Source organism: Ictalurus furcatus, chromosome 27, assembly GCF_023375685.1.
Source record: "Ictalurus furcatus strain D&B chromosome 27, Billie_1.0, whole genome shotgun sequence".
Taxonomy (NCBI): domain Eukaryota; kingdom Metazoa; phylum Chordata; class Actinopteri; order Siluriformes; family Ictaluridae; genus Ictalurus; species Ictalurus furcatus.
In genome coordinates, this window is record NC_071281.1 from 17,804,275 (window position 1) to 17,831,947 (window position 27,673).

Below are 27,673 nucleotides of genomic sequence, written 5' to 3' on the forward strand. Positions count from 1 at the left end.
GCGGTGTTCGGCGAGTAGAGACGGACGTAAACGCAGTTTAAGCCTTTTATTTGAGAGGCAGGAGGACAAATCCAAATCACGAATCAAAATCGGTAAACAGAACGCAGGCTCAGGTCAGGCGAAATACACCAACGAGGAATACTGAACTAAATCCATAACTTCGGGAATAAAACCACGAAACAAAAGACTCGGCAGATTCAGGGGCAAGAGATGGCTTGACGGTTAAGGCGCTGGGTTACTGATCGGAAGGTCGGGGGTCACTGTTGCCACTGTTGGGCCCTTGAACACGTCCCTTAACCCTCTCTGCTCCAGGGGGCGCTGTATCATGTCTGACCCTGCACTCTGACCCCGACTTCCTGACATGCTGGGATATGCGAAGAAGAAGAGTTTCACTGTACGTGTGAGCAATAAAGACTCGTCATCATTAAAACACTGAACTGCACACAGCGCTGGGTGCGAGGGGGAGACCCCACACACCTGCATTTTAGGCATGTGTAACGAACACTAGCACCGACTTTAATTAAAACATACTGTTCGAACAAAATGACACGCAAGATATTAACGACGCACTAACAATGGTTGTTTTTTTTGTTTTTTTTTTGGAAGAAGAAGAATCTAGAAAGAATATTCCAAGCGTTCCAGATGATCCAGTCGTAGCCAGTAACGTCGGGGATCGAACTGCTTAAAGCTGCGTGATCTGAAGCAGTGAACGAACAGCGGTGAACTGAAGCGCTTTACTAGCGGGTTAATTCATTAACTCACCCAAACCTGTGCGTCCTGTACACACACACACACACACACACACACACACACACACACACACACACGATTAATCCGACATCCACACACAACAAACACATTCCAGCTCACTTCTGGACAGAACGAGGCGAAGTTGAACTGAAGTAAGGCGCTAGGGTAGAACGTGTAAGTCACGTCACGGATACGCCGTTTCCGTAACGACGCACTGAAACACGCACAACGACGAGCAGAAGCGGAAAGAATTCACAATACTGTATTGTAGAAGTGTCTCGGTAACGTGACGTTATTATTTCAGGAGATCGGGGTTTCGCACGTTTTTGTTGACACGTGTTTAAGTGAATATAAATATAAAACGTGTGAAGATTCGGTTTACGCGTTTTCTCGTCAGCTGAAATGCCGTCGAGTGATATTTTATATTTCTTGACTAAATCTGTAGGATATCTTCGTCGGAAGACTAAAACTCTCTGCTGTGATATCATCGCTATATTATTGCACAATGATATCGTTTATCGCGATTATTTCTGCCACGATATATCGTCCAACAAAAGTAGTTTTCGTGACAGGCCGTGTGTGTGTGTGTGTGTGTGTGTGTGTGCAGTACTGATTATTTCCTGCTCACGATTTACCATTAAAGAAATCTCAATTAACCATTTAAATCATCAAGAGCATAAAAATAAACGACAAACAACAGAAGCAGAGTATGAGGCGTGGAGAGGCGTGGAGAGGCGTGGCCGGCGGGACACGGTCAGTACACCGCAGTTCTGAACGACGATGAACGAAGGAGCAGGTTCGTGTGGGACACGTTCACCGTCCTCACACACGTCACAGAAGAGCTCGCGGACCCTGAAGCAGGCCGAGCAGTTCCTCGGCACGTGGACAGATGAGGCGAGAATGCGAGCCACCGCATCGCCCCGACGCGGATCGGACGTCACACGGATACCCTAAAAGACTCCTGAAAACACGGCTGAGTGAATTAGACGTGGTGTGCTCGGACGCCGAGTCTCTCGTAAGATTAGAATTGAGACGATAAATATCCACGTTTGTTGCAAAATACACTGAAGTCCTGATGTCAAAGCCATGTTTAGCTCGGAGTGGTTTGATTTTTGTGGTAACAGGGAAAGTCCCATCATCTCAGACTCTCTCTCTCACACACACACACACACACACACACACACACACACACATCCGAAGTGAGTGATCTCAGCGTGTTTAGCTCTCTTTAATCTCCTCATCCTTATCGTCGTCTTCAGAGAGAAGTCGGTCGTTTAGGAGCAGAATTACTCGACTGTCACTGACTGACACACACACACACACACACACACACACACACAGCGAGTCCAAAAAACACTACAACCTACTGTTTTTATTTTATCCTGCCATTTAACTTCCATTAAAATTGTGTTTAGGGTAAACTTGAGTAAAAGTCTCCAAATTCCTGCCGGTGATCAGACCAAAATAGAGATTAGATTGAAATATTTTGCCGTATTCTTTTAAAATCATTCATAAACTATTAAAAAAAAGTTCCAGACTCTTTATATCTTCTTTATATGTTTTTTTCAGCTAATTTCTGAGGGAAAAATTTCATCTACATTCAATAAAAAGCTGGTTAATCTAGCATAAAAGATCCTTAAGCATGATTTAGGCTCTTATTTTGAAAGTTTGTCCAGACCAGAAATCAGGATGATGGATAATTTATACAGATAGAAGACAGAATTTACTTCCGAAACGATCCGAGTTGCTACTGTAATTAAACATAAACAGTTATCCTGATTTTCCGACCCGTTTCACGGACATTTAACTGAATTATTCTGTAAACGTCACGTGTTTGCTATTTGTTCACGAGACAAAAACTAAATAAATAAATAAATAAATAAATAAATAAATAATTCTTTGGTCGCGAGTCTTCGAGAGCATAAAGCGGCGCTTATTTAGCGTCACCGCGACCGAAGAGGTCCGACGACGAAGTTGTGTCAGCGTGAGACATTTCTGCTTAAATCCTCTCAGATTCACACGAAAACACAAACTGAACTGTTTAGCGAATCATTTATCCAGCACAGACTCGTGCTCGGGCGAGATTTGTGATTTCCGTGCACTAGATAAAGTTTGTTTAGCTTTTTTCCCCCTCCATCTTGTATTTCTGACCAGTGATTGACAGAGTTTTTGAGTCCGTACACGATTTCGCAGTGTTGGTTTGGTTTTTTTGCGGAAGACTCCTTGAATTCGTGAGTTCGCAGTCGCACTAAATTGTTTTGCGCTCTTTGGCAGTGGTGTTTGTTGGTAAATGAGACCTTTCAGCTGTACTCGTGTTCGACGCACGAGAATCGAAGAGGGCTTCGGCCGAACGCGCATCACATGACGCGTCTCGGCCCAAATCTGCGGTCATTTTGAAAAACTGCAAGCTCTTCTGAATATTGTGGCGTTTTCTAGATCTGCGCGTGCATTTCCGAGATCACAGAATCCTGAAGGGACCGAGTTCCACGAGGACATCTTCGGCCCTACTCGCCCCTCAGCCAAAGCTTTCTTTTCTTTAAAATGACGTGTAGTGTGAAACCGAATCAAATGAACCGAAAGAATCGATTTCGATCCGATTCAGACTCGGCAAACGGACTCGTAGCAGGGAGTCGCTTCAGAAAGACTGAACCGCTTGAGCTTTCTTAGTTACGTCAGTTACGTTTTAATCTCTGAGCCACGCCCTTTCAGTGGCAAAGGTTCAAGGTCAACTGGGTTTGTTTTCCTGCGTTGTCTTCTCAGGGAATTTCCAACAGACTCTATAATTCAATGTCGGTCATCCTCTGAAGCCAATTTGGCAAAATTCTACTATCTTCTGGTGAAAGTGGACTTGTTAGTGGAGTCGGACGTTTTCACCCCGACTGCACGTTAGTTTTTATTAAGAGCCGACAAAAAGCCAGAGGAAAGAATCACGCTTCATGGCCCGCCTCTTCCTTTTCTTTCAGCGCTCGTTTTCATCACTCAGTCTCCTGGTTTATTTTTACAGGAGAAGATGTTTATCCTCCATTTCTGAGTGCACTGTAATTTCAGGCCTGGAAACTGGTGATGGGACGAGAGAGGTAGAAAGAGAGAAAGCGCAAGAGAGAGGGTGGGGTGCGACTGGATGATCTGGATGTGTGTGTGTGTGTGTGTGTGTGTGTGTGTGTGTGTGTGTAGGAATCCCTGAAGCTGTGTGTGGTGCAGGAAACTCCCTGGTTTATAAACGGTGTGTGTTTGGTGTTGTTTCAGATTACAGACTCGCTAAAACCTCTTTTCTCTGCAGTTTACTTTTGCATTTCCAGCTTTACATGCTAAATAAAAATTTTTAAAAAAAAGTAGATTCAGACGTACAGACTGCTGCTGTAATCGTCAACACCGCCCTACACTCATCCCAGGACTTTTATCCTCAAAGGGTCTTACTCCGAGTCAGCTGTTTATACGCAAAGTTACGTTAATTTTTACGCGGGAGAAAGTTCCTCGTATTCAGAGCCGGTTCACGCACATCCTTCAGAGGATTTTCTGGGTTTCAGATTACTAAAAATCACCTGCATGTGGTTCACGTCTTCTAGAATATTCTTGAGTAGACACGTCAGAGAGACGGGATTTTTCAACACCTTTAAACCAGAAAGAAAAATGATCAGGGATAGAAAATACGGACTGAAGAAAGAAATAGCATTTGTCCTTAAATAAATCGAACAGGAGTCGTGAGTATCACGTTAATCACCGCAAAGTTGGTTCAATTTAACAAAATCGCTTCCACGCTCTTTACTATACAGCACATAAAACAGCACTTGATCCAGCGCATCGTAACTACTATTCATGTGGTGATGTATGTTAATTTCATGAAGCCCGAATATTCTAGATTGAGGGTGTAAAATCATGTGTGTGTGTGTGTGTGTGCGCGCAGTATACAGGCAATTTCAGTAAAGAAAACATGACCATGGCCTGATGGAGAAGCTGAACACCTTTACAACTTACTTTCAACTCATTCATCATTTTATCCATAAATTAAAGAAATTCAGTCTCGGATTAAGATGCTGCTTCCTCTGATGCTCTCATGAACTTTAAAGAGACTCGTATAAATATCTCTCCACACACACCGTCGGACTCTCTATTATCTGTGATAATGAAAGTAGGTTTGTAGTTAAAGGAGGTTGTTCCATTGATGAATGATTTGTGGCTTTGTGCTCTGATCTTCGCCTCGTTTGCATGTCGAACATAAACAACGATTTAATTCCACTTTAATGATCTACACGCACACTGAAGTTATCACAGCGCTGTGTAAACACACACACACACACACACACACACACACACACACACACACGGGTGTAATGGCAGGACAGATACGGTGGGGTGCAGGGCGGAGACAGGCGCTCGTGTTTGCATTAATGCCTCATATCTGTAAGGCAAACGTCAGTGTTTATAACTGGAGCTCCACATACAGAGAATTCACCGTGTGTCTGCAGACTCAGTGCTGGTGAACAGACCGATAGACAGATATACAGACAGATCGATGAATAGAAAACATACGCTAAAGTTGTTCTGTGAACTTGAAAATCTAAATGGCTTAATGAATAGCTACAGATTGGATGGATAGATGGATGGATCTAAGAATAGATTGACAGATAGATAGACAGATAGATAGATAAGAGATAGATGAAGGGACGGATGGAAGACGAGATAGGTGGATGTATGGATGGACGAATAGCTAGAGACTGGATGGATGGATGGAAATAATTATGCTAAAGGTGTTCTGAGAACTTGAAAATCTAAGTGGATCAATGGATAGATGGAGGGATGAATAGCTACAGATTGGCTGGATGGATGGATGTAGGGATGAACAGATAGATGAATGGACAGATGGAAGAACAGATATCTAGAGACTGGATGGATGGATGGAAGGATACATGGGATGGATGGAATATTGGATGGATGGATGGATAAAAGAGTAATCCATGTATGTATGTATATGGATGGATGGAATAACACAGACAGAAAGATGGATGGATAAACTGAAGAATGCATATGTGTGTGTATGCATGTATGTGGATGGCAGGAAGTCTAGGATGAATGAATGCATGGGAGGATGAATGGAAGTCTGGCTAGATGGATGGCTGGCTGGCTAGACAGACTGGAAGAATGGATGGATGGAAGGACATATGGGGTGGGTGGACAGATGAATGGAAGGAAGAACAGATGGATGAATGACTGGCTGGTTGGATGGAAGAATGTTTAGTATAAAGTGATGGATCCATAAATGGCAAGCATGTACAGATGAACAGATGGACAGCTAGATAGATGAAATGATGGATAAATGGTTAAATGAATGGAAGGAAGGAAGGAAGGAAGGATGCATGGATAGATAGATAGATACGTATTGTGTAACACACTCGGAGTCGGTCTCTTGCTCGTTAGTCACACAGAACGGGAAATCTGAGTGACATTTCTTCGAACACAAACACAAAGCGTCACTTATCCTCTTACGAGACTTAAACTCAACCGCAGTGTACTAATCCCTGACTAATATTCCCTACTGAGCTCGTAATATTCATCAAAGCTTCCGCCATGATTCCTCCGTGTGTTTGATCAGGTAGTACAACTCCCAAAGACACACACACACACACACACACACACACACACACACACACGTTAACATGACAAAGCTCTCAACAGAAGAGGAAAAAAGACTTCAGTGGTATTAAGAAGTTAAAATGCAGTCACTGAATGAGCCTGTGCTCATGACTAAGTCTCTAAAGCAGACTCACTGACGCTGCACAGTGTGTGTGTGTGTGTGTGTGTGTGTGTGAACTTAAACGTGGATGCAGTATATTGTTAATGTTATTATTGTTATAGTTCTTCAGCCACTGTTTATTTTTGAAGCAAGGAAGTCCTTCTGTGACAACAGCCTTATTTTCCAATAAAAAGCACACAATACTAATTACTACAAAACTGTGATTTCTCCCACAGCATTAATATTTCATAAATATTAAACATTAAATCTTTCAAAAACACCCGATTAACACCTAGCACTGTCACAGCAAAGCAGAAAACAAGCAACAAGTCAATCGCAAACAAAATAATGGCATTTAGACAAACTGCACCAGCTTTATTCAAAGCTTTTTAAAAAAATAAATAAATAAATGAAAATTAATCTCAGCTCTGTATGTAAACACTGACAACAAAGCCAGTCACGTGACTCACCCAGTTTACCGTCCAGTCCTCTTTCCTTCCAGCAAACACTGGCGTTTAAACCGCTACAACAAGACAAAGAAACACATTACACACTGCAGTTGTTTATTAACTAATTATTAGTTATATAAAAAGTACTAAACCATTAGCATTTGCTAAATTGTTTATGCTATTTTACCAGTTGGTAGCTAGGGTTCGCTGTAGCAGAAGCAGGCAAGCTATATATGTAAAAATAAATAAATAAATAAATAAATAAATAAATAAATAAAATCTAATACTGAGATCTTCTTCCCTCTTTCTACACTTTCAGGCTCCACTTTTATGTTTATGTTTATGTTTATAATCCAAATGAATGGTGATATTTTTAGCCATTGTTTTAGAAAGGAAGCGTTTCAATTAAGCAAAGTGACTTAGCCAATTAGCGCCCTCGAAATCACGTGATCGAATTAGACGCATCCTATTGGCTACAGGGCGTGTTTCCCCAGCTCACCAGATCTGTGTAAACTCCGGAAGGGAATGGATTAGTTTTCAAATTGCACAACATTAGAACAATTTAGTGTGATATTTAATGATGATAAAATCTCAGTTAAATGTAGTTATAATGCTAGAAATGTTTACTAGCTAGAAAAGAAAATATTTATCCATGATGAATATTTGCATATGGTATATTTTGCTGTTTTAATATGACATGATTTTGAACCGTTTTGATATTATTAAATGATTTAAAGCAACTTTGATATGATTCAAATCCGTTTTGATGATTTGATTCAGATCTGTTTTGATATGATATGATTCAGAGCCGTTTTGAGATATGATATGATTCAGAGCCGTTTTGAGATATATGATTCAGAGCCGTTTGATTATATGATTCAGAGCCGTTTTGATTTGATATGATTCAGTAGGCATTTTGATTATAAGGTTCAGAGCCGTTTTGATTATATGATTCATAGACGTTTTGATTATATGATATGATTCAGAGCCGTTTTGATTATATGATTCAGAGCCGTTTTGATTATATGATTCAGAGGCGTTTTCATATATGATATGATATGATTCAGAGCCATTTTGATATGATTCAGAGACAAAATCAGCATATTTTGTATTTAAATCTCCATGGTCCTTTCCAACATGAACAGACACGATGTAAAGACTGAAGCAGTGTATGTGTGTGTGTGTGTGTGTGTGTGTTTGGCTCTGATAACCGAAGCCTCATTAAGCAGACGATCTGTCTAAACCCCGTGCCTGATTTACTTCCTTCTCCATTTATTTTCCTCCACTTTACTCCCTTTGTCCTCCCGAGTCTCCGTCCATGTTCATGTTTCGGAAGTCAGCACTCACATTAGTGTCATGATGAAAAGATGGGACTAGTGTGTGCTGGATGGATGGGAGGAAATTTACGACTTTGCAAATGTAGCAGGAGATCATGGTTCAGTCTGGAGGGTCTGCTGACCCATCACTCACTCACACACACACACACACACACACACGGTGCATCCAGTCTCGATTTGCTGATGTGGCAGAAGATTAAGGGAGAGAGAGAGACAAAGAAAGGCGAGACAGAAGAAGGTACACAGAGAGAGACAGACAGAGAAATAGAGCGTCAGACAAATGAGGAAAGACAGACAGAGGGAGAGGGGAAGAAACAGAAGAAGAAACGGAGAAAGAGAGAGACGAAATATAGGGAGAGAGACAGAAGAAGAAGTGGAGAGAGAAGAAGAAAGAGAGGGGTACAGGGAGAGACAGACAGAGAGGGAAAGAGACAGAGAAAGGAAGAAAAAGATATACAGTGAGAGAGGAAGAAGGCAGAAAAAAAGTTTGACAGAGGGACTGAAGCAAAATGGGAGAAAGAGAGACAGAAGAAGAAAGACAGAGACAGGCAGAAGATGAAAGATGGGGAGAGAGAGAGAGAGAAAGACATACATAGACAAAGAAAGATTGAGAGTGATACAAAAGAAGAGAGACAGACACAGAAAGAAAAACATAAGAAGAAACAGAGAAAGAGAGAGAGTAAAAAGAAACATAGGGAGAGAGATAGAAGAAGAAAGAGAGACAGACAGACAGACAGACAGACAGACAGCATTCCCCTGATGACCCCGGGTGGATGAGTGATTGTTAGTCAGGGAGTGTTTGAATAATTTTGTATCTTTTAAAGACGAAGAACCGTGAGTCGTAATTTAACATCAAACCGAGCAAAAATAATTTCCTGTAACATTAACAACACCAACCAGAATCCGAGTACGCTTCTGACTCACTTACATCACACAGTGTACACAATAAAACACTCAGTCTAGGACAGAAGGTGTAAATATTAAATAGAACATCAAAGGGTTAATAGTTCATTCAACATTTTCAGATTGTTTCCCCTCACAGAGACCCTGTGAGCTGATCCAGTGGCATGGGCGCCGGTTAAGTGGCTGTGTTCAGACCTCCAGGGCCAGAATGAGGTAATGCTCTTTTATTCCCAATCAAAAAGGTACTCAGTGAGCAAAAGCAGAGAATAAAACCCCTACAGAATAAACTGGTATTGTGTGTGAGGTAAGTGGAGCTCTGAGCTGCTGCCAGCTTCCACTTTATTTTGACAACACGAGCAAAGAAAAGAAAAACCACCAGTGAACATGAATAGCTAACAGTTTCTACTGAGTAAATCGTGTCCTCTTTTTCCTGTGTCCTCTTCCACGACGTCTCTCTCTCTCTCTCTCTCTCTCTGGTTAAATATTGAAAGTTAAATATTTAGATCTGTGCTCTATATAAACTCATGTAAAAGGGCTCATTGAGATCCCTCGCTGTGGTGATTAATCGTCAGGACGTGCTGCGAGCAAAAAATGGTTCGGTGCAACAACAAACCGGACAGAAGGAAGAAATAAACGGATAAAAACAAAGCACGCAGGAAAATGTTCAACATTTCCCAACCCTAATGACGTTAATGCTGCGCACACAACCCGCTGTACAAAGTCTAAATTTCCATTTACCGCAATTTAACCCTGTTTTAACCCCATTGTATGTGGGCGGAGCTAATCTTGGCTGAAGTTTATGTAGGATCCAGCTTTACCTATCTCTAGCTGATATCCAAACTCAAAAAGTGTGTGTTTATGCTAGAAAGCTAACATGGCAAGCTGAAACTAACTTAACGGGCCTGAGATAACTTTGAGGGCGTTCGCCTAGTGATCTTACAGTATCTAGCCGCCGAAATTAATCTAGGGAACCTAAAATAATCTAAAGTGATCTAGCAATCTTAATCTAGTGAGGCAAAACTAATTTAGTCATCCAAACGAACAAACCTAAATTAATGTAACAAATCCCAATTAATCTAGTGAGTGAAAGTTACCTTGTGAACCTAAACTAACCCAGCAAGCCTAAATTAAACTAACTAGCCTAAATCTACCTCGTCTATTAAATCTAAAATAATCTACAGCAGGGTTTCCCAAATTTGGGTCTGTGAAACAGTGATGAAAATGTCAACGATACATCGAGGTAAATTTTATATAATATATGTTATACAATATTATACAATGTATTATATATTATAAAGATATACATATATATAAACACTGTTTCTCAACATGCGTTGTTATGCGATTTTGCGCTTGTGTACTCATTTTATGTCATCATCCACCGTCAAAGCTCAATTCCAATACTCAAGAATGCAAGTACAGAGGATGCACGAAGACACCAGGATGTGTTCTTGATATCGAGGAAGCATCGGATGCAGACTCGAGTGCACCGAACCCCGCTTGAAGTCCCAGAAGTCATTGCGGCAAAAGCCTGACCCATAACTGTTAAGTTTTTTCCTTAAACAATAATAATCTAAACATGAATCTAAAAGGAATGATTTTGATCTATGATTTATATATATATATATATTTGAGGTTGGTGAAAAGGAGAATTTATTTCCCAGCTCGTGAAAGTAAACATTTGTTTGTCGTAATATTAATAAAGTAATAAACACATGGAGAGAGTCAGCTGTGCTGAGATTCAAATTCAAATGTATGTTTTATTGGCGTAGTATAAAGAATCCTTATACTGACAAAGCATTTACAACATTACATATACATATTTATTTACACACACGTATACACCTTTAAAACAAAACAAAAAAAAGATATAAAATGCAAACAATAATAATGTCAGTAATAATGCTAATAATGTAAATGTTAAGCTATGAATGTCGCAGTGTTGAATTTATCGTCCGTTCGACGGTCCTGTCCCGAGACTGGAAATGTGCTGGGACGGACAGGAAGATCGCCGCACGTCTCGATCCGCGCAAAAATACATCCTATGTCCTCCTGTCCTTCTGATACGGGTCTTCCGAGGAAGCCTGGCAAGGCAAGATCGATCTCCACGGGAACGCGAGTCCGTTCGTGAAGAAAAAACAAGTTTTTGAATTACTCAGGGTTCATGTCAGGAGATCCTCTTAGCGCGTGAGAGTTAAATGTCAAACTTTTCCACTTTAGAAATCGCTTAAAATGTACTATGTTGTGGGGCAGTGGTGTCTCAGTGGTTAAAGGCTCTGGGTTACTGATCAGAAGGTCAGGAGAAGGTCAAGCCCCAGGACTGCCAAGCTACCACTGTTGGGCCCTTGAGCGAGGCCCTTAACCCTCAACTGCTCAGTTGTATAAACGAGATAAATGTAAGTCGCTCTGGATGAGAGCGTCTGCCAAATGCCTTAAAAATGTAAATGTAAAACGTAAAAGAAAATCACAAGGCGAGAGATATTCATGCAAAAGGCTCCAAAAGCGGGAAAATTCGGTCAGTACAGCGAGGCAAAAAGACGTTTCGAAGCAACACATGAAAACCCGGCCGTGAAACCCAACACGGCGCGGCTACGTGGATTAAAACAGCGACAAAAGCTGGAAATGAGTCAAACTCAACTTTTCCAACAAGCAAAAGATTCACTTAACGTCAGCCTGATTAACATCTCCGGGGGAACTCGAGGCAAATAATTTAGGTTGAAGAGTGAGGAAGAAAATAAAAAAAGAAGATTGGGAAGACTTGATCTAGCCTGAGGTAATACAGTACGTTTAATTTCACCTGACAAGCCTAAATTTATTTAACTAACCTAATCTAGGATCATCCTTAACAGCTCTACCGCCATGATATCTCACACACACACACACACACACACACACACACACACACATAGGATGTTTGGCTGCGTGGTCTGCCCTGTAAATGATGTTTATAGATATGCGTTATTTTGCAACATGCTCTGGAGAACATCCTGAGTGGAGAGCGCTGAGTTCAGACTGTCAGCGTCAGACAGAAACACAGCACAGACCAGCACTCCCGTTATTTAAAGTCCCTGACAGTGCAGGATTTAATCAGGGCCAGTGATCTCAGGAAGGACTCAAACCCTCTGTGTGATGAAGCAGAGATACGTTTACCACCGCAAAGGTGGTCTGAGTATGACATCACATCCTGCGGTGCTTTATTCCACTTCTACCACAGCAATTTCAAGAATAAGAGGGTTTTTTTTTTCTCCAATAAATAAAGAACGCATTTCGTCAGTTTATAGTTACATTTAATGTTCACGAGACGAGTTAGTTCCTGGTCTCGTTTATGTTCTAGCAGCTATAACGAATCGTCCCTTCACCAGCCCTCTCTCTTTCTTTCTCTGGAAGTTAATAAAAACAAAAATAAAATTAAAAATAAATAAATGAAATTGAATTAAAAAACCCAGCTCGTCTGTTTATAGACTGTATTCGCAGGATGGAGATGATCAGGATGGAGATGATCAGGGTGGAGATGATCAGGGTGTAGATGATCAGGGTGGAGATGATCAGGATGGAGACGATCAGGGTGTAGATGATCAGGATGGAGATGATCAGGATGGAGATGATCAGGGTGTAGATGTTCAGGGTGTAGATGATCAGGGTGTAGATGATCAGGATGGAGATGATCAGGATGGAGATGATCAGGGTGTAGATGTTCAGGGTGTAGATGATCAGGGTGTAGATGATCAGGATGGAGATGATCAGGATGGAGATGATCAGGATGGAGATGATCAGGGTGTAGATGATAAGGATGGAGATGATCAGGGTGTAGATGTTCAGGGTGTAGATGATCAGGATGGAGATGATCAGGATGGAGATGATCAGGGTGTAGATGATAAGGATGGAGATGATCAGGGTGTAGATGATCAGGATGGAGATGATCAGGATGGAGATGATCAGGGTGGAGATGATCAGGGTGGAGATGATCAGGGTGGAGATGATCAGGATGGAGATGATCAGGGTGGAGATGATCAGGGTGGAGATGATCAGGATGGAGATGATCAGGGTGGAGATGATCAGGGTGGAGATGATCAGGGTGGAGATGATCAGGGTGTAGATGATAAGGATGGAGATGATCAGGGTGTAGATGATCAGGGTGTAGATGATCAGGGTGTAGATGATCAGGATGGAGATGATCAGGATGGAGATGATCAGGGTGTAGATGATCAGGGTGTAGATGATCAGGATGGAGATGATAAGGATGGAGATGATCAGGGTGTAGATGATCAGGGTGTAGATGATCAGGGTGTAGATGATCAGGATGGAGATGATCAGGATGGAGATGATCAGGGTGTAGATGATCAGGGTGTAGATGATCAGGATGGAGATGATAAGGATGGAGATGATCAGGGTGTAGATGATAAGGATGGAGATGATCAGGGTGTAGATGATAAGGATGGAGATGATCAGGGTGTAGATGATAAGGATGGAGATGATCAGGGTGTAGATGATCAGGATGGAGATGATCAGGGTGGAGATGATCAGGATGGAGATGATAAGGATGGAGATGATCAGGGTGTAGATGATAAGGATGGAGATGATCAGGGTGTAGATGATAAGGATGGAGATGATCAGGGTGTAGATGATCAGGATGGAGATGATCAGGGTGGAGATGATCAGGATGGAGATGATCAGGATGGAGATGATCAGGGTGTAGATGATCAGGATGGAGATGATCAGGGTGTAGATGATAAGGATGGAGATGATCAGGGTGTAGATGATCAGGATGGAGATGATCAGGGTGGAGATGATCAGGATGGAGATGATCAGGGTGGAGATGATCAGGATGGAGATGATCAGGATGGAGATGATCAGGATGGAGATGATCAGGATGTAGATGATCAGGGTGTAGATGATCAGGATGGAGATGATCAGGGTGTAGATGATCAGGATGGAGATGATCAGGGTGTAGATGATCGGGTGTAGATGATCAGGGTGTAGATGATCAGGATGTAGATGATCGGGGTGTAGATGATCAGGATGGAGATGATCGGGGTGTAGATGATCAGGGTGTAGATGATCAGGATGGAGATGATCAGGATGGAGATGATCAGGTTGGAGATGATCAGGGTGTAGATGATCAGGATGGAGATGATCAGGATGGAGACGATCAGGATGGAGACGATCAGGGTGTAGACGATCAGGGTGTAGACGATCAGGATGGAGACGATCAGGATGGAGACGATCAGGTTGGAGACGATCAGGATGGAGAAGATCAGGATGTAGATGATCAGGGTGTAGATGTTCAGGGTGTAGATGATCAGGATGGAGATGATCAGGGTGTAGATGATCAGGATGTAGATGATCAGGATGGAGATGATCAGGGTGTAGATGATCAGGATGTAGATGATCAGGGTGTAGATGTTCAGGGTGTAGATGATCAGGATGGAGATGATCAGGGTGTAGATGATCAGGATGGAGATGATCAGGGTGTAGATGATCAGGGTGTAGATGATCGGGTGTAGATGATCGGGGTGTAGATGATCGGGGTGTAGATGATCGGGATGGAGATGATCGGGGTGTAGATGATCAGGATGGAGATGATCAGGATGGAGATGATCAGGTTGGAGATGATCAGGGTGTAGATGATCAGGATGGAGATGATCAGGATGGAGACGATCAGGGTGGAGACGATCAGGGTGGAGACGATCAGGATGGAGACGATCAGGATGGAGACGATCAGGATGGAGACGATCAGGGTGTAGACGATCAGGATGGAGACGATCAGGTTGGAGACGATCAGGGTGGAGACGATCAGGGTGGAGACGATCAGGATGGAGACGATCAGGTTGGAGACGATCAGGGTGGAGACGATCAGGGTGGAGACGATCAGGGTGGAGACGATCAGGATGGAGACGATCAGGATGGAGACGATCAGGTTGGAGACGATCAGGATGGAGACGATCAGGATGGAGACGATCAGGGTGTAGATGATCAGGGTGTAGACGATCAGGATGGAGACGATCAGGTTGGAGACGATCAGGATGGAGACGATCGGGTGTAGATGATCAGGGTGTAGACGATCAGGATGGAGACGATCAGGTTGGAGACGATCAGGATGGAGACGATCAGGATGGAGACGATCAGGGTGGAGATGATCGGGTGTAGATGATCAGGGTGTAGATGATCAGGATGGAGATGATCAGAATGTAGGCTTGAACCCTGATAATCGCATCTTGCAGCTATATTTTATTATTATTATTATTATTATTGCTATAGAAAATTGTTTATTCATTATTTTATTCAAACACATAAACGAGAATACTTTTCTGTAAATATCTGATTCAAAACTCATCCAGTTTTCAGTACCCTCACGGAGAAACGATCACCCCGCCCCTAGACCCCGCCCCTTATACCCTGCCTCATCAAGCCCCACCTCCTGTACTTTCAAGGCAAAATTGTAACAGAAAGCTCAATGAGAGTTCAATGCAGTCTGTAAAAAAAAAGATACTTTAAACTTAAATGTGTAAACACAGAAAACGCTTTCTTTGCTTAAACGTGTTTGATGAACGTTTATAAAGATTTGAGCGTGTTTGAACGCACACGTTACTCCATTAAGCTGCATTAGCTTCGTAACTCCAGTGTAAAACTAAAGGAGCAACCTTCAGACACCAAACACGTCTCATCTGATCAGACTCGTATGTTTTATATTTTGTCCTTGTTGTTATTTTGTGGCTCTTCATGGATGCGCACCGTTTCCTCCTTTCTTATCAATGTGTGAAATTACAGACACTCTGGCCTGAGGTCACGTTCCCACTTTCTAATTTGTCAAAGTGCAGAATTCCCGAATTCCTGCGTGCGGCGTATCTCTGTGGTGTTCGTTATATTTGGACGTGTCCTCAGGCTCCGTCTGGTCACCGCGGTCACTTTGGAGAGAGACGGAGGCTTCCGAACAAATTACGGCCTCTTCCCCAGGCCTGCAATTTCACATTTCCACACTTAGCAGGAAAATAAAGGGGGCGAGAGCGTCCAGGCTGCATTTAGAGGGGAAAGTCCAGACCTGACACTGGATGAAGGATGATGAGCCGTGATGCTCGATTGAAGCACTCGCTGAATCTTCTGCCCGCAAAACCCGCCGGGTTAAAAATAAACCCCTGGGCTCGTCGAGTTCGTCTGCTTTTCAGAAACAAGACGGCGACAGGAACGAGCTCGGAGCGTCCGTTCCTGCGACTCGTGGGCTGATGTACTGTATTATTAATGTCTAAATGTTTAAATATGAATATTAAACTAAAGGGAACAGAACAGAGACGTGACTGAGGACTGAGGACTGGAATGAAATGAACATCCGTGATCTAGAATAAACGAGCCATTACGGTTAGCGTCGTGATAGTAACATCATCTGGATCTTGATTCTAAAGTTAAGAAATGTTTCACGTAAAGTTTGTTCGGCTCTCTTCCTTTATTAAAGTTTTTTATTTTGTAATAGAATCACATATTTATTGGTTATGCTTACTGGCATTTCTACGCAGGAATATTCCGGAGGGATCCGTGTAAAATTCCGTGTGGTCGGTGTTTACGTGCCTCTGGAGAAGGCGACTGGTTTATGCTTTCTGGAAGAAAAAGAAAAACCCTTTCTGAATTTCTGAAATCTTTGTAGTGTTAAATAAAGTTCGATACGGTTTTATTCCACGCTGTGTCTCATATCTATCGTACTTTTTAACCCTTTACAGTTACTTTTAATATCTGCGAAACAAGTTAGTTCCTGTTCTCATGTACGCTATAGCAGTCGTTCTCTCACCAGACCTCCCTTTCTCTCTCTCTTGATGTTGATAAGGCAAAAAAAAAAAAAAACCCAACACCTCTTGTCGTTTTTGGTTGCCTAGAAACCAAAATCAAAGCGCAAAATCCGCCGTCCTTAAAGTCCCATCTTTACCGCGCTGACACTGGAGACTCCTTCCGTCAAACGTGTTTTCATATCCGTCTATGTCGTGCGAGTCGGCCGTTACTATGGAAACGTATTAGAACGAGCACGTTTACACCTCCTGACCAATCAGATTCCGGAATCTGACACGACTCTTACGTAGTATCGTAACTATTCACTGAGTGAGTGTTTTCAGAATACACAGAGGACATGTGGAGGGACAGAACACGTCTGCGGGAGAAGTTTGCACTTTTCTCACTTCATTCACTCAGAAAGGAAAGCCCGTGGGGTTTCGTTCACGTTCACACCGTGGCGAGGGAAAGCATGCGAAAGCATTTCCCTTCACAGACACGACACGGAAGTGTCCCGCATTTAAACAGACGCGGCGTCTACGTTGAATAAAGGACTTAAAAGTGTGTATAGTTGTTCTTATTTTTATCCATTTCTCACTTTTCAGAGCACATACTGGATTTACTTTCTATCTTTCTTTATGTTGTCCATTTTAATGAGAAAAAGAAGAAGTTTTTTTTCTCCTGGGCCGGGGGTGAGACGAGAGGCGGGTCCAATCCCAGATTAAAAAGTGATTATCTTCGCTCTGGACGGGTTTTTTTAAAATCAGTTTTTACAGTTATTTACGTCTTCCTTCCTTACTTATCTGCCTCCTCCGCCATGACAACCCACTCACGACAACACACAACGACTCCATCCCTGCAGAGGAACAGAAGAAGAACTCCGCTGTCTCAGACGCTTATTTTATTTACTGCTCAGTTCCCATGCATGGAACTGTTCCCAGTCCCCAGTGTCCCCAGACACACACACACACACACATACACACACACACACACAAGGCATTTAAAGCTTCCATTGCGTACACAAATATGACAGCAAGTCAGATAATAAGAAAAATTAAAATAATAATAATAATAATAATAATAATAATAATAATAATCCTGTCCAGGGTGTACCCCGCCTTGTGCCCCATGCTCCCTGGGATAGGCTCCAGGTTTCCCCGTGACCCTGAAGAGAATAAGCGGTATAGAAGATGGATGGATGGATGGATAATAATAATAATAATAATAATAATAATAATAAAGAAGACCTGATAAGCTTAAGATAGGTAATGACTTTATACACCTCGATTTAGACATCAGTCCATCACACACCTGGCTGACCTTTTCACATTACACGACTCGAATCGGTTGCGATCAGGTGATTGGAGATGTTGCGGTGCGTACACTACACAATTCATCGCCGAGAGCATCAAACCCGCTTGAGAAATCACGTTACTGGCCGGTGCGCAGGAACCTGCACTGAGTAGATGCTGAGTGCTGAAACGAGCCAACATCTGGAACATCAGCGCAGGAACCTGCACCGAGTAGATGCTGAGTGCTGAAACGAGCCAACATCTGGAACATCAGCGCAGGAACCTGCACCGAGTAGATGCTGAGTGCTGAAACGAGCCAACATCTGGAACATCAGCGCAGGAACCTGCACCGAGTAGATGCTGAGTGCTGAAACGAGCCAACATCTGGAACATCAGCGCAGGAACCTGCACCGAGTAGATGCTGAGTGCTGAAACGAGCCAACATCTGGAACATCAGCGCAGGAACCTGCACCGAGTAGATGCTGAGTACTGAAACGAGCCAACATCTGGAACATCAGCGCAGGAACCTGCACCGAGTAGATGCTGAGTGCTGAAACGAGCCAACATCTGGAACATCAGCGCAGGAACCTGCACCGAGTAGATGCTGAGTGCTGAAACGAGCCAACATCTGGAACATCAGCGCAGGAACCTGCACCGAGTAGATGCTGAGTGCTGAAACGAGCCAACATCTGGAACATCAGCGCAGGAACCTGCACCGAGTAGATGCTGAGTGCTGAAACGAGCCAACATCTGGAACATCAGCGCAGGAACCTGCACCGAGTAGATGCTGAGTGCTGAAACGAGCCAACATCTGGAACATCAGCGCAGGAACCTGCACCGAGTAGATGCTGAGTGCTGAAACGAGCCAACATCTGGAACATCAGCGCAGGAACCTGCACAGAGTAGATGCTGAGTTCTGAAACGAGCCAACATCTGGAACATCAGCGCAGGAACCTGCACCGAGTAGATGCTGAGTGCTGAAACGAGCCAACATCTGGAACATCAGCGCAGGAACCTGCACCGAGTAGATGCTGAGTGCTGAAACGAGCCAACATCTGGAACATCAGGGCTAAAATCATGTAGCATGTACTAGGCTTTAGCCAGTCTGCACACTGGCATGTTTTTGGGAGGTGGGAGGAGCACCGGAAGCGCACATGGACACAGAGAGAACATGCACAGATGCTAACTCAAGCTCAGGATCGAACCTGGAATCCTGTGATGTGAATACACGTTAAGAATATTATTAAGATTTATAGAACAGCAGCTAGCGCAAAAAAAAAAAACCAAAACAACAACAACAACAACATAGAAATATTAAACAGTCCGTACAGGGTTTCGCAGAGTGAGTGTTTCTTCCTGATTGTCGCAGGGAAAACGCTCGATTTTGCTGCGGCTTTTGAAAAGAATTTGCGCTGCAACTTGCGTTGTTTTTTTTTTGCGGAATACTGCTTGATGCGGACGAAAATCCCAACTGAATGAAATTTTATTGCGCGGTGATGTTTGTTGGAAAATGAGATGCGCTCGTAAATGCTAGCTGTACGCGTGTTCGACACGTGTGAATCGAAGACGAATCTGACCCAACGCGCGTCGTGATGACGTCACGTGACGCGTCTCGGCCCGAATCCGCATAAAATCCGCGGTAATTCTGAAAAATGCCAAGCTCCTCCGAAGATTTTGGAGTCTGCTTGATTGTGTGTCCATTTCTGTGATCGTGAAATCACTACATCATGAAGCTTCCTATCGTTACATCCATCGCTGATGGAATTATTAGTTTAATTAATTTCTTTATTTAAAAAAAAAAAAAACATTACTTTTTTTTTTTTTTTTTTTTTTTTAAAGTCAGTCAGCATGCTGAAAATATTCAGCGTTTGGAAAATCATATAAGTGAATGATGTTCAGTTTGTTGTTCGCGTTATATCTTGACAGCTCTGCGGCGCTCCGTCCTCACCTCACTGCACTCAGTCGCTTTACACCTGAGACTCACCTTTAATGATCCACTGCACACCTTCACACTGCTGCTCAGGATTGTTAAGAGACTTTACCGGATCAGTACTGCTGTGCAGTATGGTTCTGGACTGTTCAGTGTGTGTGTGTGTGTGTGTGTGTGTGTGTGTGTGTGTGTTTAACTGTATTGTTTATTGTATAGTTTATTGTAAAAGGGTGAGTCAAATGAAAACCTTACGACATAAATGAGAAAACATTGCATTTAATGTGGAAAAGTTAATAAGTTATATATATATATATATATATATATATATATATATATATATATATATATATATATATATATATATATAAGCCTCTTCTACAGCTGCATTAAACCTGATACACTTTTCTGACACCTGTTTGCAATAAACAATGCAAAATATAACTGAAAATGAGTGTTTATTGACTTTGCACTCATCCTCGTGTCTGACATTGTTCTTAATCTTAAACTAGAATGAAAAGAATGAGAATATATTGGTCTAATATATGCATAGAGTTCGTAATCTGTGTGTGTGTGTGTGTGTGTGTGTGTGTGCAACTAATGCATTATCTATAGAATGTAGGAACAACCAATGCATGCTAAATATCTCTCCTAATCCTCTGCTCTGATTGGTTAAACCCCCTGTCCTCGTGCGTCTGCTCTATTGCAATGTACCGGGGGGGCAAATCAGCGCGAGCCCGGCCCATAAACGGCTGGGGTTGCACCGCACCCCCCACATCCCAACCCCGGCGGAGAGCGCGCGCTGTGGGAATAGAGAGAGAGAGAGAGAGAGAGAGAAAGAGAGAGAGCACTCTTCTACCTGTCGTGTGCGCGACACAACTCGCAGCAATGCGCGCGGACCGGCGCCGATTCTTCTCTCCGTTTTGCAGAGCGATCAGATAGAGAGAGATAAAGAGAAACAGAGAGAGAGAGAGAGAGAGAGAGAGAGAGAGAGTCTGGAGAAGCGAGCATGGACTACCTTCATCATCTCCTCCTCTTCGTCCTCTTCCTCACCGTCACCTGTGAAGTTTCCTCACCTGCGCGCGTGCTGTGGCTCGGGAGCGTTCTGCAGGCAGGTGGCACGCGCAAGTTCTTTCCTTGCATCACGATTCAGAATTGTTCAGATCTGGTGCATGCGATTCGTTTCGGATTTACACAACTCATGCAAACTTTGATACTTTGATGCTCTTAGAAATGAAGGTCTAGAGGAGGTGCTTTCGGTGGTTAATGGTTCTAGAAGTTTTTCACAGAACCCTTTTAAGGGGTTCCTGAAACCGAAGAACCGTTGACGTTGGCAGATTTGACCTCGTTCTGAGAGTGAAGTGCATCTCTCTCTCTCTCCCTCTCTCTCTCTCTGCATGTTTTTATATCTTAGTGGGGACCAGATGTCCCCAACAGTATAGGAATATCTGATTTTGAGCTTGTCCCTGAAAACTACAGTATATATATATATATATGTGTGTGTGTGTGTGTGTGTGTGTTATATAAAAACTACCGTGTGTGTTCACAGACTCTGCAGCTGTGCTTGTCCATGTCATCAGTCTCAGCTTCATCCAGCAGTGGCCTCAATCACGGTCAGTGTTTCATCGTTTCGTTTTTATTTGCTCGTTAATTGCACGCTGCGTGTGATTTTACTGTGTTTATAGCTCTGAGGAACCCGTGTCGTGTTGGGTTCGTTCCTGCGCTTCATTCATTCACTGGTCTCCTCAGCAGAACTCTGTGCCATGTTTTGGGAGAGTCGGGATCCTCCCCCCTCCTGGAGATCAGACCTGCTCAGCATTTGCTCGCCCTGTAATTTTCTTGTAGAGTCTTGTAGAGTCTGTAAAAGTTGAAGGTGTAATGCTTTTACACCTCGACACGTCCACGTGGCTTCGGCGGTGCATGAGACGGGATGACGTGCCACGTTTCGGATGGAATGTGTGTGTGGGAAATAAAAGCACGCGCGTGTGGATCGAGTCGGTTCGTCTGCGCTTGCTCTAAACCTGGTCGTGACCTGACGAGCTCGTTCTGTACGTGTTAGGACGGAAAAAAATCACGTAAACGCGAAATAAATCCCGTCCACTCCGATCCTGTCTTATTTATGTAAGGAATAAAACGCGGGACGTGCTGTTATAGGGAGATAATCAACGATAATGGATTCTGATTGGTTGGAAGACGTCGATTAATCTTTTTAGAACCGCAGCTCCGTTTCTATAGTAACCGCTCATTCACAGGGCCTTACGCCGATCGATACGGTGAAGTTTTCTGTAAATGTAACGTTTATGGAAGGAGTTTCTAGTGTCAGCGCTTCGTAACAGTCAGACGTAAAGCTGTAACTTTGGAGGTTACGCTTCTTTGCGGCTTCTCTGTAACAAAAGAACACGAGCTGCGTTAATATTTTGTCTTCAAGACAGAGAAGAAAGAGAGGCTGGTGAGGGAAAGACCCTTTATAGCTGCTATAATGTACGTGACTGACTTGTTTCAGGAACATTAAATGTAGCAATAAAAGGATAAAAAGTACGACGTGTTGTTCTTTAATAAATAAAACCACGTAATTGGCAAATTGCCGTGGTTATAAGAGGAACAAAACACCCAGCGGTGTTCCTCAAGGTTCCATCTTCGGTCCGCTTACGTTTCTGGGATTTGAGATCATAAATGTTGATGATATGTTTCCTCCTCCTCTTCCTCCTCCCAGATTACATGTTCATCACCCCGGTGGAGGTCGACTCTCAGGGAAGTTACGTCACTCACAACTTGTCGAGGTCGAGGCACCGAAGCCGAAGGTCGATAGAAGACGGTGGAGATCGTGTGCACTACCAGCTCTCTGCTTTTGGGAAGGAGTTACACTTAGAGCTGCGGCCCGCTGGCGTGATCGCCGAGGAGTTTACGGTACAGACGCTGAGCGAGGGCGGAGTCAGGGTCACGCACATCGACCCCGACGTACGGAACTGTCTCTATCAGGGCAGCGTGAGGAACCACACAGGTTCTACTGCAGCTGTTTCCACCTGCACGGGACTGGTGAGTCACAACGCCTCATCAGATTATACTCATTACACACTACTGCTTCTTACTGTGTGTGTGTGTGTGTGTGTGTGTGTTTATACTGTGTGTTTGGCAGTGTGTACTTATACAGTACACTGTGTGTATATGGCAGTGTATTTATACTGTGTGTGTGTGCATGGCAGTGTGTATTACTGTGTTCATTTATACTGTGTTTCTATTGCTGTGTACATTTTAATAGTGTGTGTGTGTGTGTGTGTGTGTGTGTGTCTATGTGTCTATGGCATTTATACTGTGTGTCTATGCCAGCATGTATTACTGTGTGTGTGTATTTATACTGTGTGTACATGACAAGGAGTATTACTGTGTGTGTGGCAGTGTGTATTTAGACTGTGTGTGTGGCAGTGCGTGCGTGCGTGCGTGTGTGTGTGTGTGTGTGTCTGTGGCAGTGTGTATTACTCTGAGTGTGTGTGTGTGTATTTAGACTGTGTGTCTATAGCAGTGTGTATTACTATGGGTGTGTGTTTGTACTGTGAATGTGTTCATACTATGTGTGTCTATGGCATACTATGGTATATTGTTGAGTGTGTATGCCGTTGTGTCGATGAGTGTGTATAATATTGCGTGGGTGTTGCAGGGTGTATTTATATTGTGTGTGTCTGTGGCAGTGTGTATTACTGTGTGTATTTATACTGTGTGTCTATGAAAGTGTATAGTACTGTGTACATGTTCATACTGTATGTGTGTCAGTGTGTTTATATTGTGTGTCAGTGGCAGCATGTATTACTGTGTGTGTGTTTTATATTGTGTGTCTATGGCAGTGAATATTACAGTGTGTGTTTATATTGTGCGTCAGTGGCAGCGTGTGTTACTCTGTGTGTGTGTGTTTATACTGTGTGTCTATGGCAGTGTATATTACAGTGTGTGTTTATATTATGTGTCAGTGGCGGCGTGTATTACTGCGTGTGTGTTTATATTGTGCGTCGGTGGCAGCGTGTATTACTGCGTGTGTGTTTATATTGTGCGTCGGTGGCAGCGTGTATTACTGCGTGTGTGTTTATATTGTGCGTCGGTGGCAGCGTGTATTACTGCGTGTGTGTTTATATTGTGCGTCGGTGGCAGCGTGTATTACTGCGTGTGTGTTTATATTGTGCGTCGGTGGCAGCGTGTATTACTGTGTGTGTGTCAGTGGCAGCGTGTATTACTGCGTGTGTGTTTATATTGTGCGTCGGTGGCAGCGTGTATTACTGCGTGTGTGTTTATATTGTGCGTCGGTGGCAGCGTGTATTACTGCGTGTGTGTTTATATTGTGCGTCGGTGGCAGCGTGTATTACTGCGTGTGTGTTTATATTGTGCGTCGGTGGCAGCGTGTATTACTGCGTGTGTGTTTATATTGTGCGTCGGTGGCAGCGTGTATTACTGCGTGTGTGTTTATATTGTGCGTCGGTGGCAGCGTGTATTACTGCGTGTGTGTTTATATTGTGCGTCGGTGGCAGCGTGTATTACTGTGTGTGTGTCAGTGGCAGCGTGTATTACTGCGTGTGTGTTTATATTGTGCGTCGGTGGCAGCGTGTATTACTGCGTGTGTGTTTATATTGTGCATCGGTGGCAGCGTGTATTACTGTGTGTGTGTCAGTGGCAGCGTGTATTACTGCGTGTGTGTTTATATTGTGCGTCGGGGGCAGCGTGTATTACTGCGTGTGTGTTTATATTGTGTGTCGGTGGCAGCGTGTATTACTGCGCGTGTGTTTATAATGTGCGTCGGTGGCGGCGTGTATTACTGCGTGTGTGTTTATATTGTGCGTCGGTGGCAGCGTGTATTACCTCGTGTGTGTTTATATTGTGCGTCGGTGGCAGCGTGTATTACTGCGTGTGTGTTTATATTGTGCGTCGGTGGCAGCGTGTATTACTGCGTGTGTGTTTATATTGTGCGTCGGTGGCAGCGTGTATTACTGCGTGTGTGTTTATATTGTGCGTCGGTGGCAGCGTGTATTACTGCGTGTGTGTTTATATTGTGCGTCGGTGGCAGCGTGTATTACTGCGTGTGTGTTTATATTGTGCGTCGGTGGCAGCGTGTATTACTGCGTGTGTGTTTATATTGTGCGTCGGTGGCAGCGTGTATTACTGCGTGTGTGTTTATATTGTGCGTCGGTGGCAGCGTGTATTACTGCGTGTGTGTTTATATTGTGCGTCGGTGGCAGCGTGTATTACTGTGTGTGTGTCAGTGGCAGCGTGTATTACTGCGTGTGTGTTTATATTGTGCGTCGGTGGCAGCGTGTATTACTGCGTGTGTGTTTATATTGTGCGTCGGTGGCAGCGTGTATTACTGCGCGTGTGTTTATAATGTGCGTCGGTGGCAGCGTGTATTACCTCGTGTGTGTTTATATTGTGCGTCGGTGGCAGCGTGTATTACCGCGTGTGTGTTTATATTGTGCGTCGGTGGCAGCGTGTATTACCGCGTGTGTGTTTATATTGTGCGTCGGTGGCAGCGTGTATTACTGCGTGTGTGTTTATATTGTGCGTCGGTGGCAGCGTGTATTACTGCGTGTGTGTTTATATTGTGCGTCTGTGGCAGCGTGTATTACTGCGTGTGTGTTTATATTGTGCGTCGGTGGCAGCGTGTATTACTGCGTGTGTGTTTATATTGTGCGTCGGTGGCAGCGTGTATTACTGTGTGTGTGTCAGTGGCAGCGTGTATTACTGTGTGTGTGTTTATATTGTGCGTCGGTGGCAGCGTGTATTACTGTGTGTGTGTCAGTGGCAGCGTGTATTACTGTGTGTGTGTTTATATTGTGCGTCGGTGGCAGCGTGTATTACTGCGCGTGTGTTTATATTGTGTGTCGGTGGCAGCGTGTATTACTGCGTGTGTGTTTATATTGTGCGTCGGTGGCAGCGTGTATTACTGCGTGTGTGTTTATATTGTGCGTCGGTGGCAGCGTGTATTACTGCGTGTGTGTTTATATTGTGCGTCGGTGGCAGCGTGTATTACTGCGTGTGTGTTTATATTGTGTGTCAGTGGCAGTGTGTATTACTGCGTGTGTGTTTATTTTATTGTGTGTTTATTTACACTGTGTGTGTGTATCAGTGTGTATTATTGTGCATGTGTAATTATACTGCTTCTGTATTTTTCCTGTCTATGTGTATTTGTACTGTATGTGTATAAATTTATACTGTGTGTGTGTGTGTGTGTGTGGGTGTGTGTACAGCAGTGTGTATGGCAGAGAGAGAGACAGACAGAAATAACAAGAGACACAGAGGCAGAGACAGAGACACAGACAGGCAGGGAGAGAGAAAGACAGACAGGGAGAGACGGACAGGAGAGACAGACAGAGTCCAGAGGCTTTTTCTTTTCTTCATGAACTTAGAACACTGATGTGAAAGGACACTCGGACAGTGAAGTGTGTGTGTGTGTGTGTGTGTGGGAAGGATGGTGTAGATCAAAGACTCCTCTAACTCTATTCACATGCACTTGTTGTTTCGCTGTCACACTCACTCACGCACACCTACACACTCACTCACACACACACACACACACACACATAGTGGTACAGGATTAAAGAAGCGTGGTTGGTGTATCGTGCTAACAACGATGATGAACACAGAGAGACAGATTAACATCACTCTGCTGATAATGATAATAAGAAACACAACTGTCTCTCTCTCTCTCTCTCTTTCTCACCCGTCTGTCTGTGTCTCACTCATAGGTTCTCTTTACCCATCTCTCCTCATCACTCTGTCTGCCTCTCTCTTATCAGTCTCTCTCACTGTATATCTCTCTCTCTCTCTGCCACTCTTTTATTTGTCTGGCTCTCTGTGTCCCTCTGTTACCCATCTCTCTCCTTGGTTCTGTCTTACCTCTCTCTCTCTCTCTCTGTCCACGTCTCTTTCCTTCATTACCTTCGTTTTGTCTCTAGTAGGGCCGGGCGATATATCGATATTGTGATAAAAGATTATGCGATACACTTTTCTGAGATAAAATGGTACTAAATGGATGCTTTTATGTTGGTTTGATGTGTTTGGTAACACACAGGCCAAACTCCCTTAGTCATTCATAACAATGGGTAAGAGCGAGGAATATAGCTGTGATGTGCGGCAAAAGGTTGTTGAGCTTCACACAATGGGGCGTGTCTATAAGAAAATAGCACACGCATTGAAAATGCCCATTTCCACCATCAGGGCAATAATTAAGAAGTTCCAGTCCACTGGAAATGTTATGAATCGACCTGGAATTGGACGTGTGTCTATATCGTCTCAACGCACTGTGAAGAGGACGGTTCGAGTGGATAAAACATCTCCAAGGATCACAGCTGGAGAACTGCAGAAGTTAGTTGTGTCTTGGGGTCAGAAAGTCTCCAAAACTACAATCCGAAGTCACCTACATCACCACAAGTTGTTTGGAAGGGGTTCAAGAAAAAAGCCTCTACTCTCATCCAGAAACAAACTCGAGCGTCTTCAGTGTGCAGACACGACTGGAACTTCAAATGGGATCGGGTTCTACGGTCAGATGAAACCAG

At 43.5% G+C, this 27,673-nt stretch overlaps 1 protein-coding gene across 1 annotated transcript in view; it reads left to right on the plus strand.

Moving 5' to 3' along the window:
- The first annotated feature begins 21,150 nt into the window (after positions 1-21,150).
- Positions 21,151-27,673, plus strand: part of adamts18 (ADAM metallopeptidase with thrombospondin type 1 motif, 18) — a 47,962-nt gene continuing 41,439 nt past the window's right edge. The window contains exons 1-3 of the mRNA XM_053616515.1: positions 21,151-21,252; positions 21,691-21,754; positions 22,855-23,177. Of these exons, the coding sequence (XP_053472490.1) occupies positions 21,151-21,252; positions 21,691-21,754; positions 22,855-23,177 (489 nt within the window). The remainder of the gene's footprint in view (positions 21,253-21,690; positions 21,755-22,854; positions 23,178-27,673) is intronic.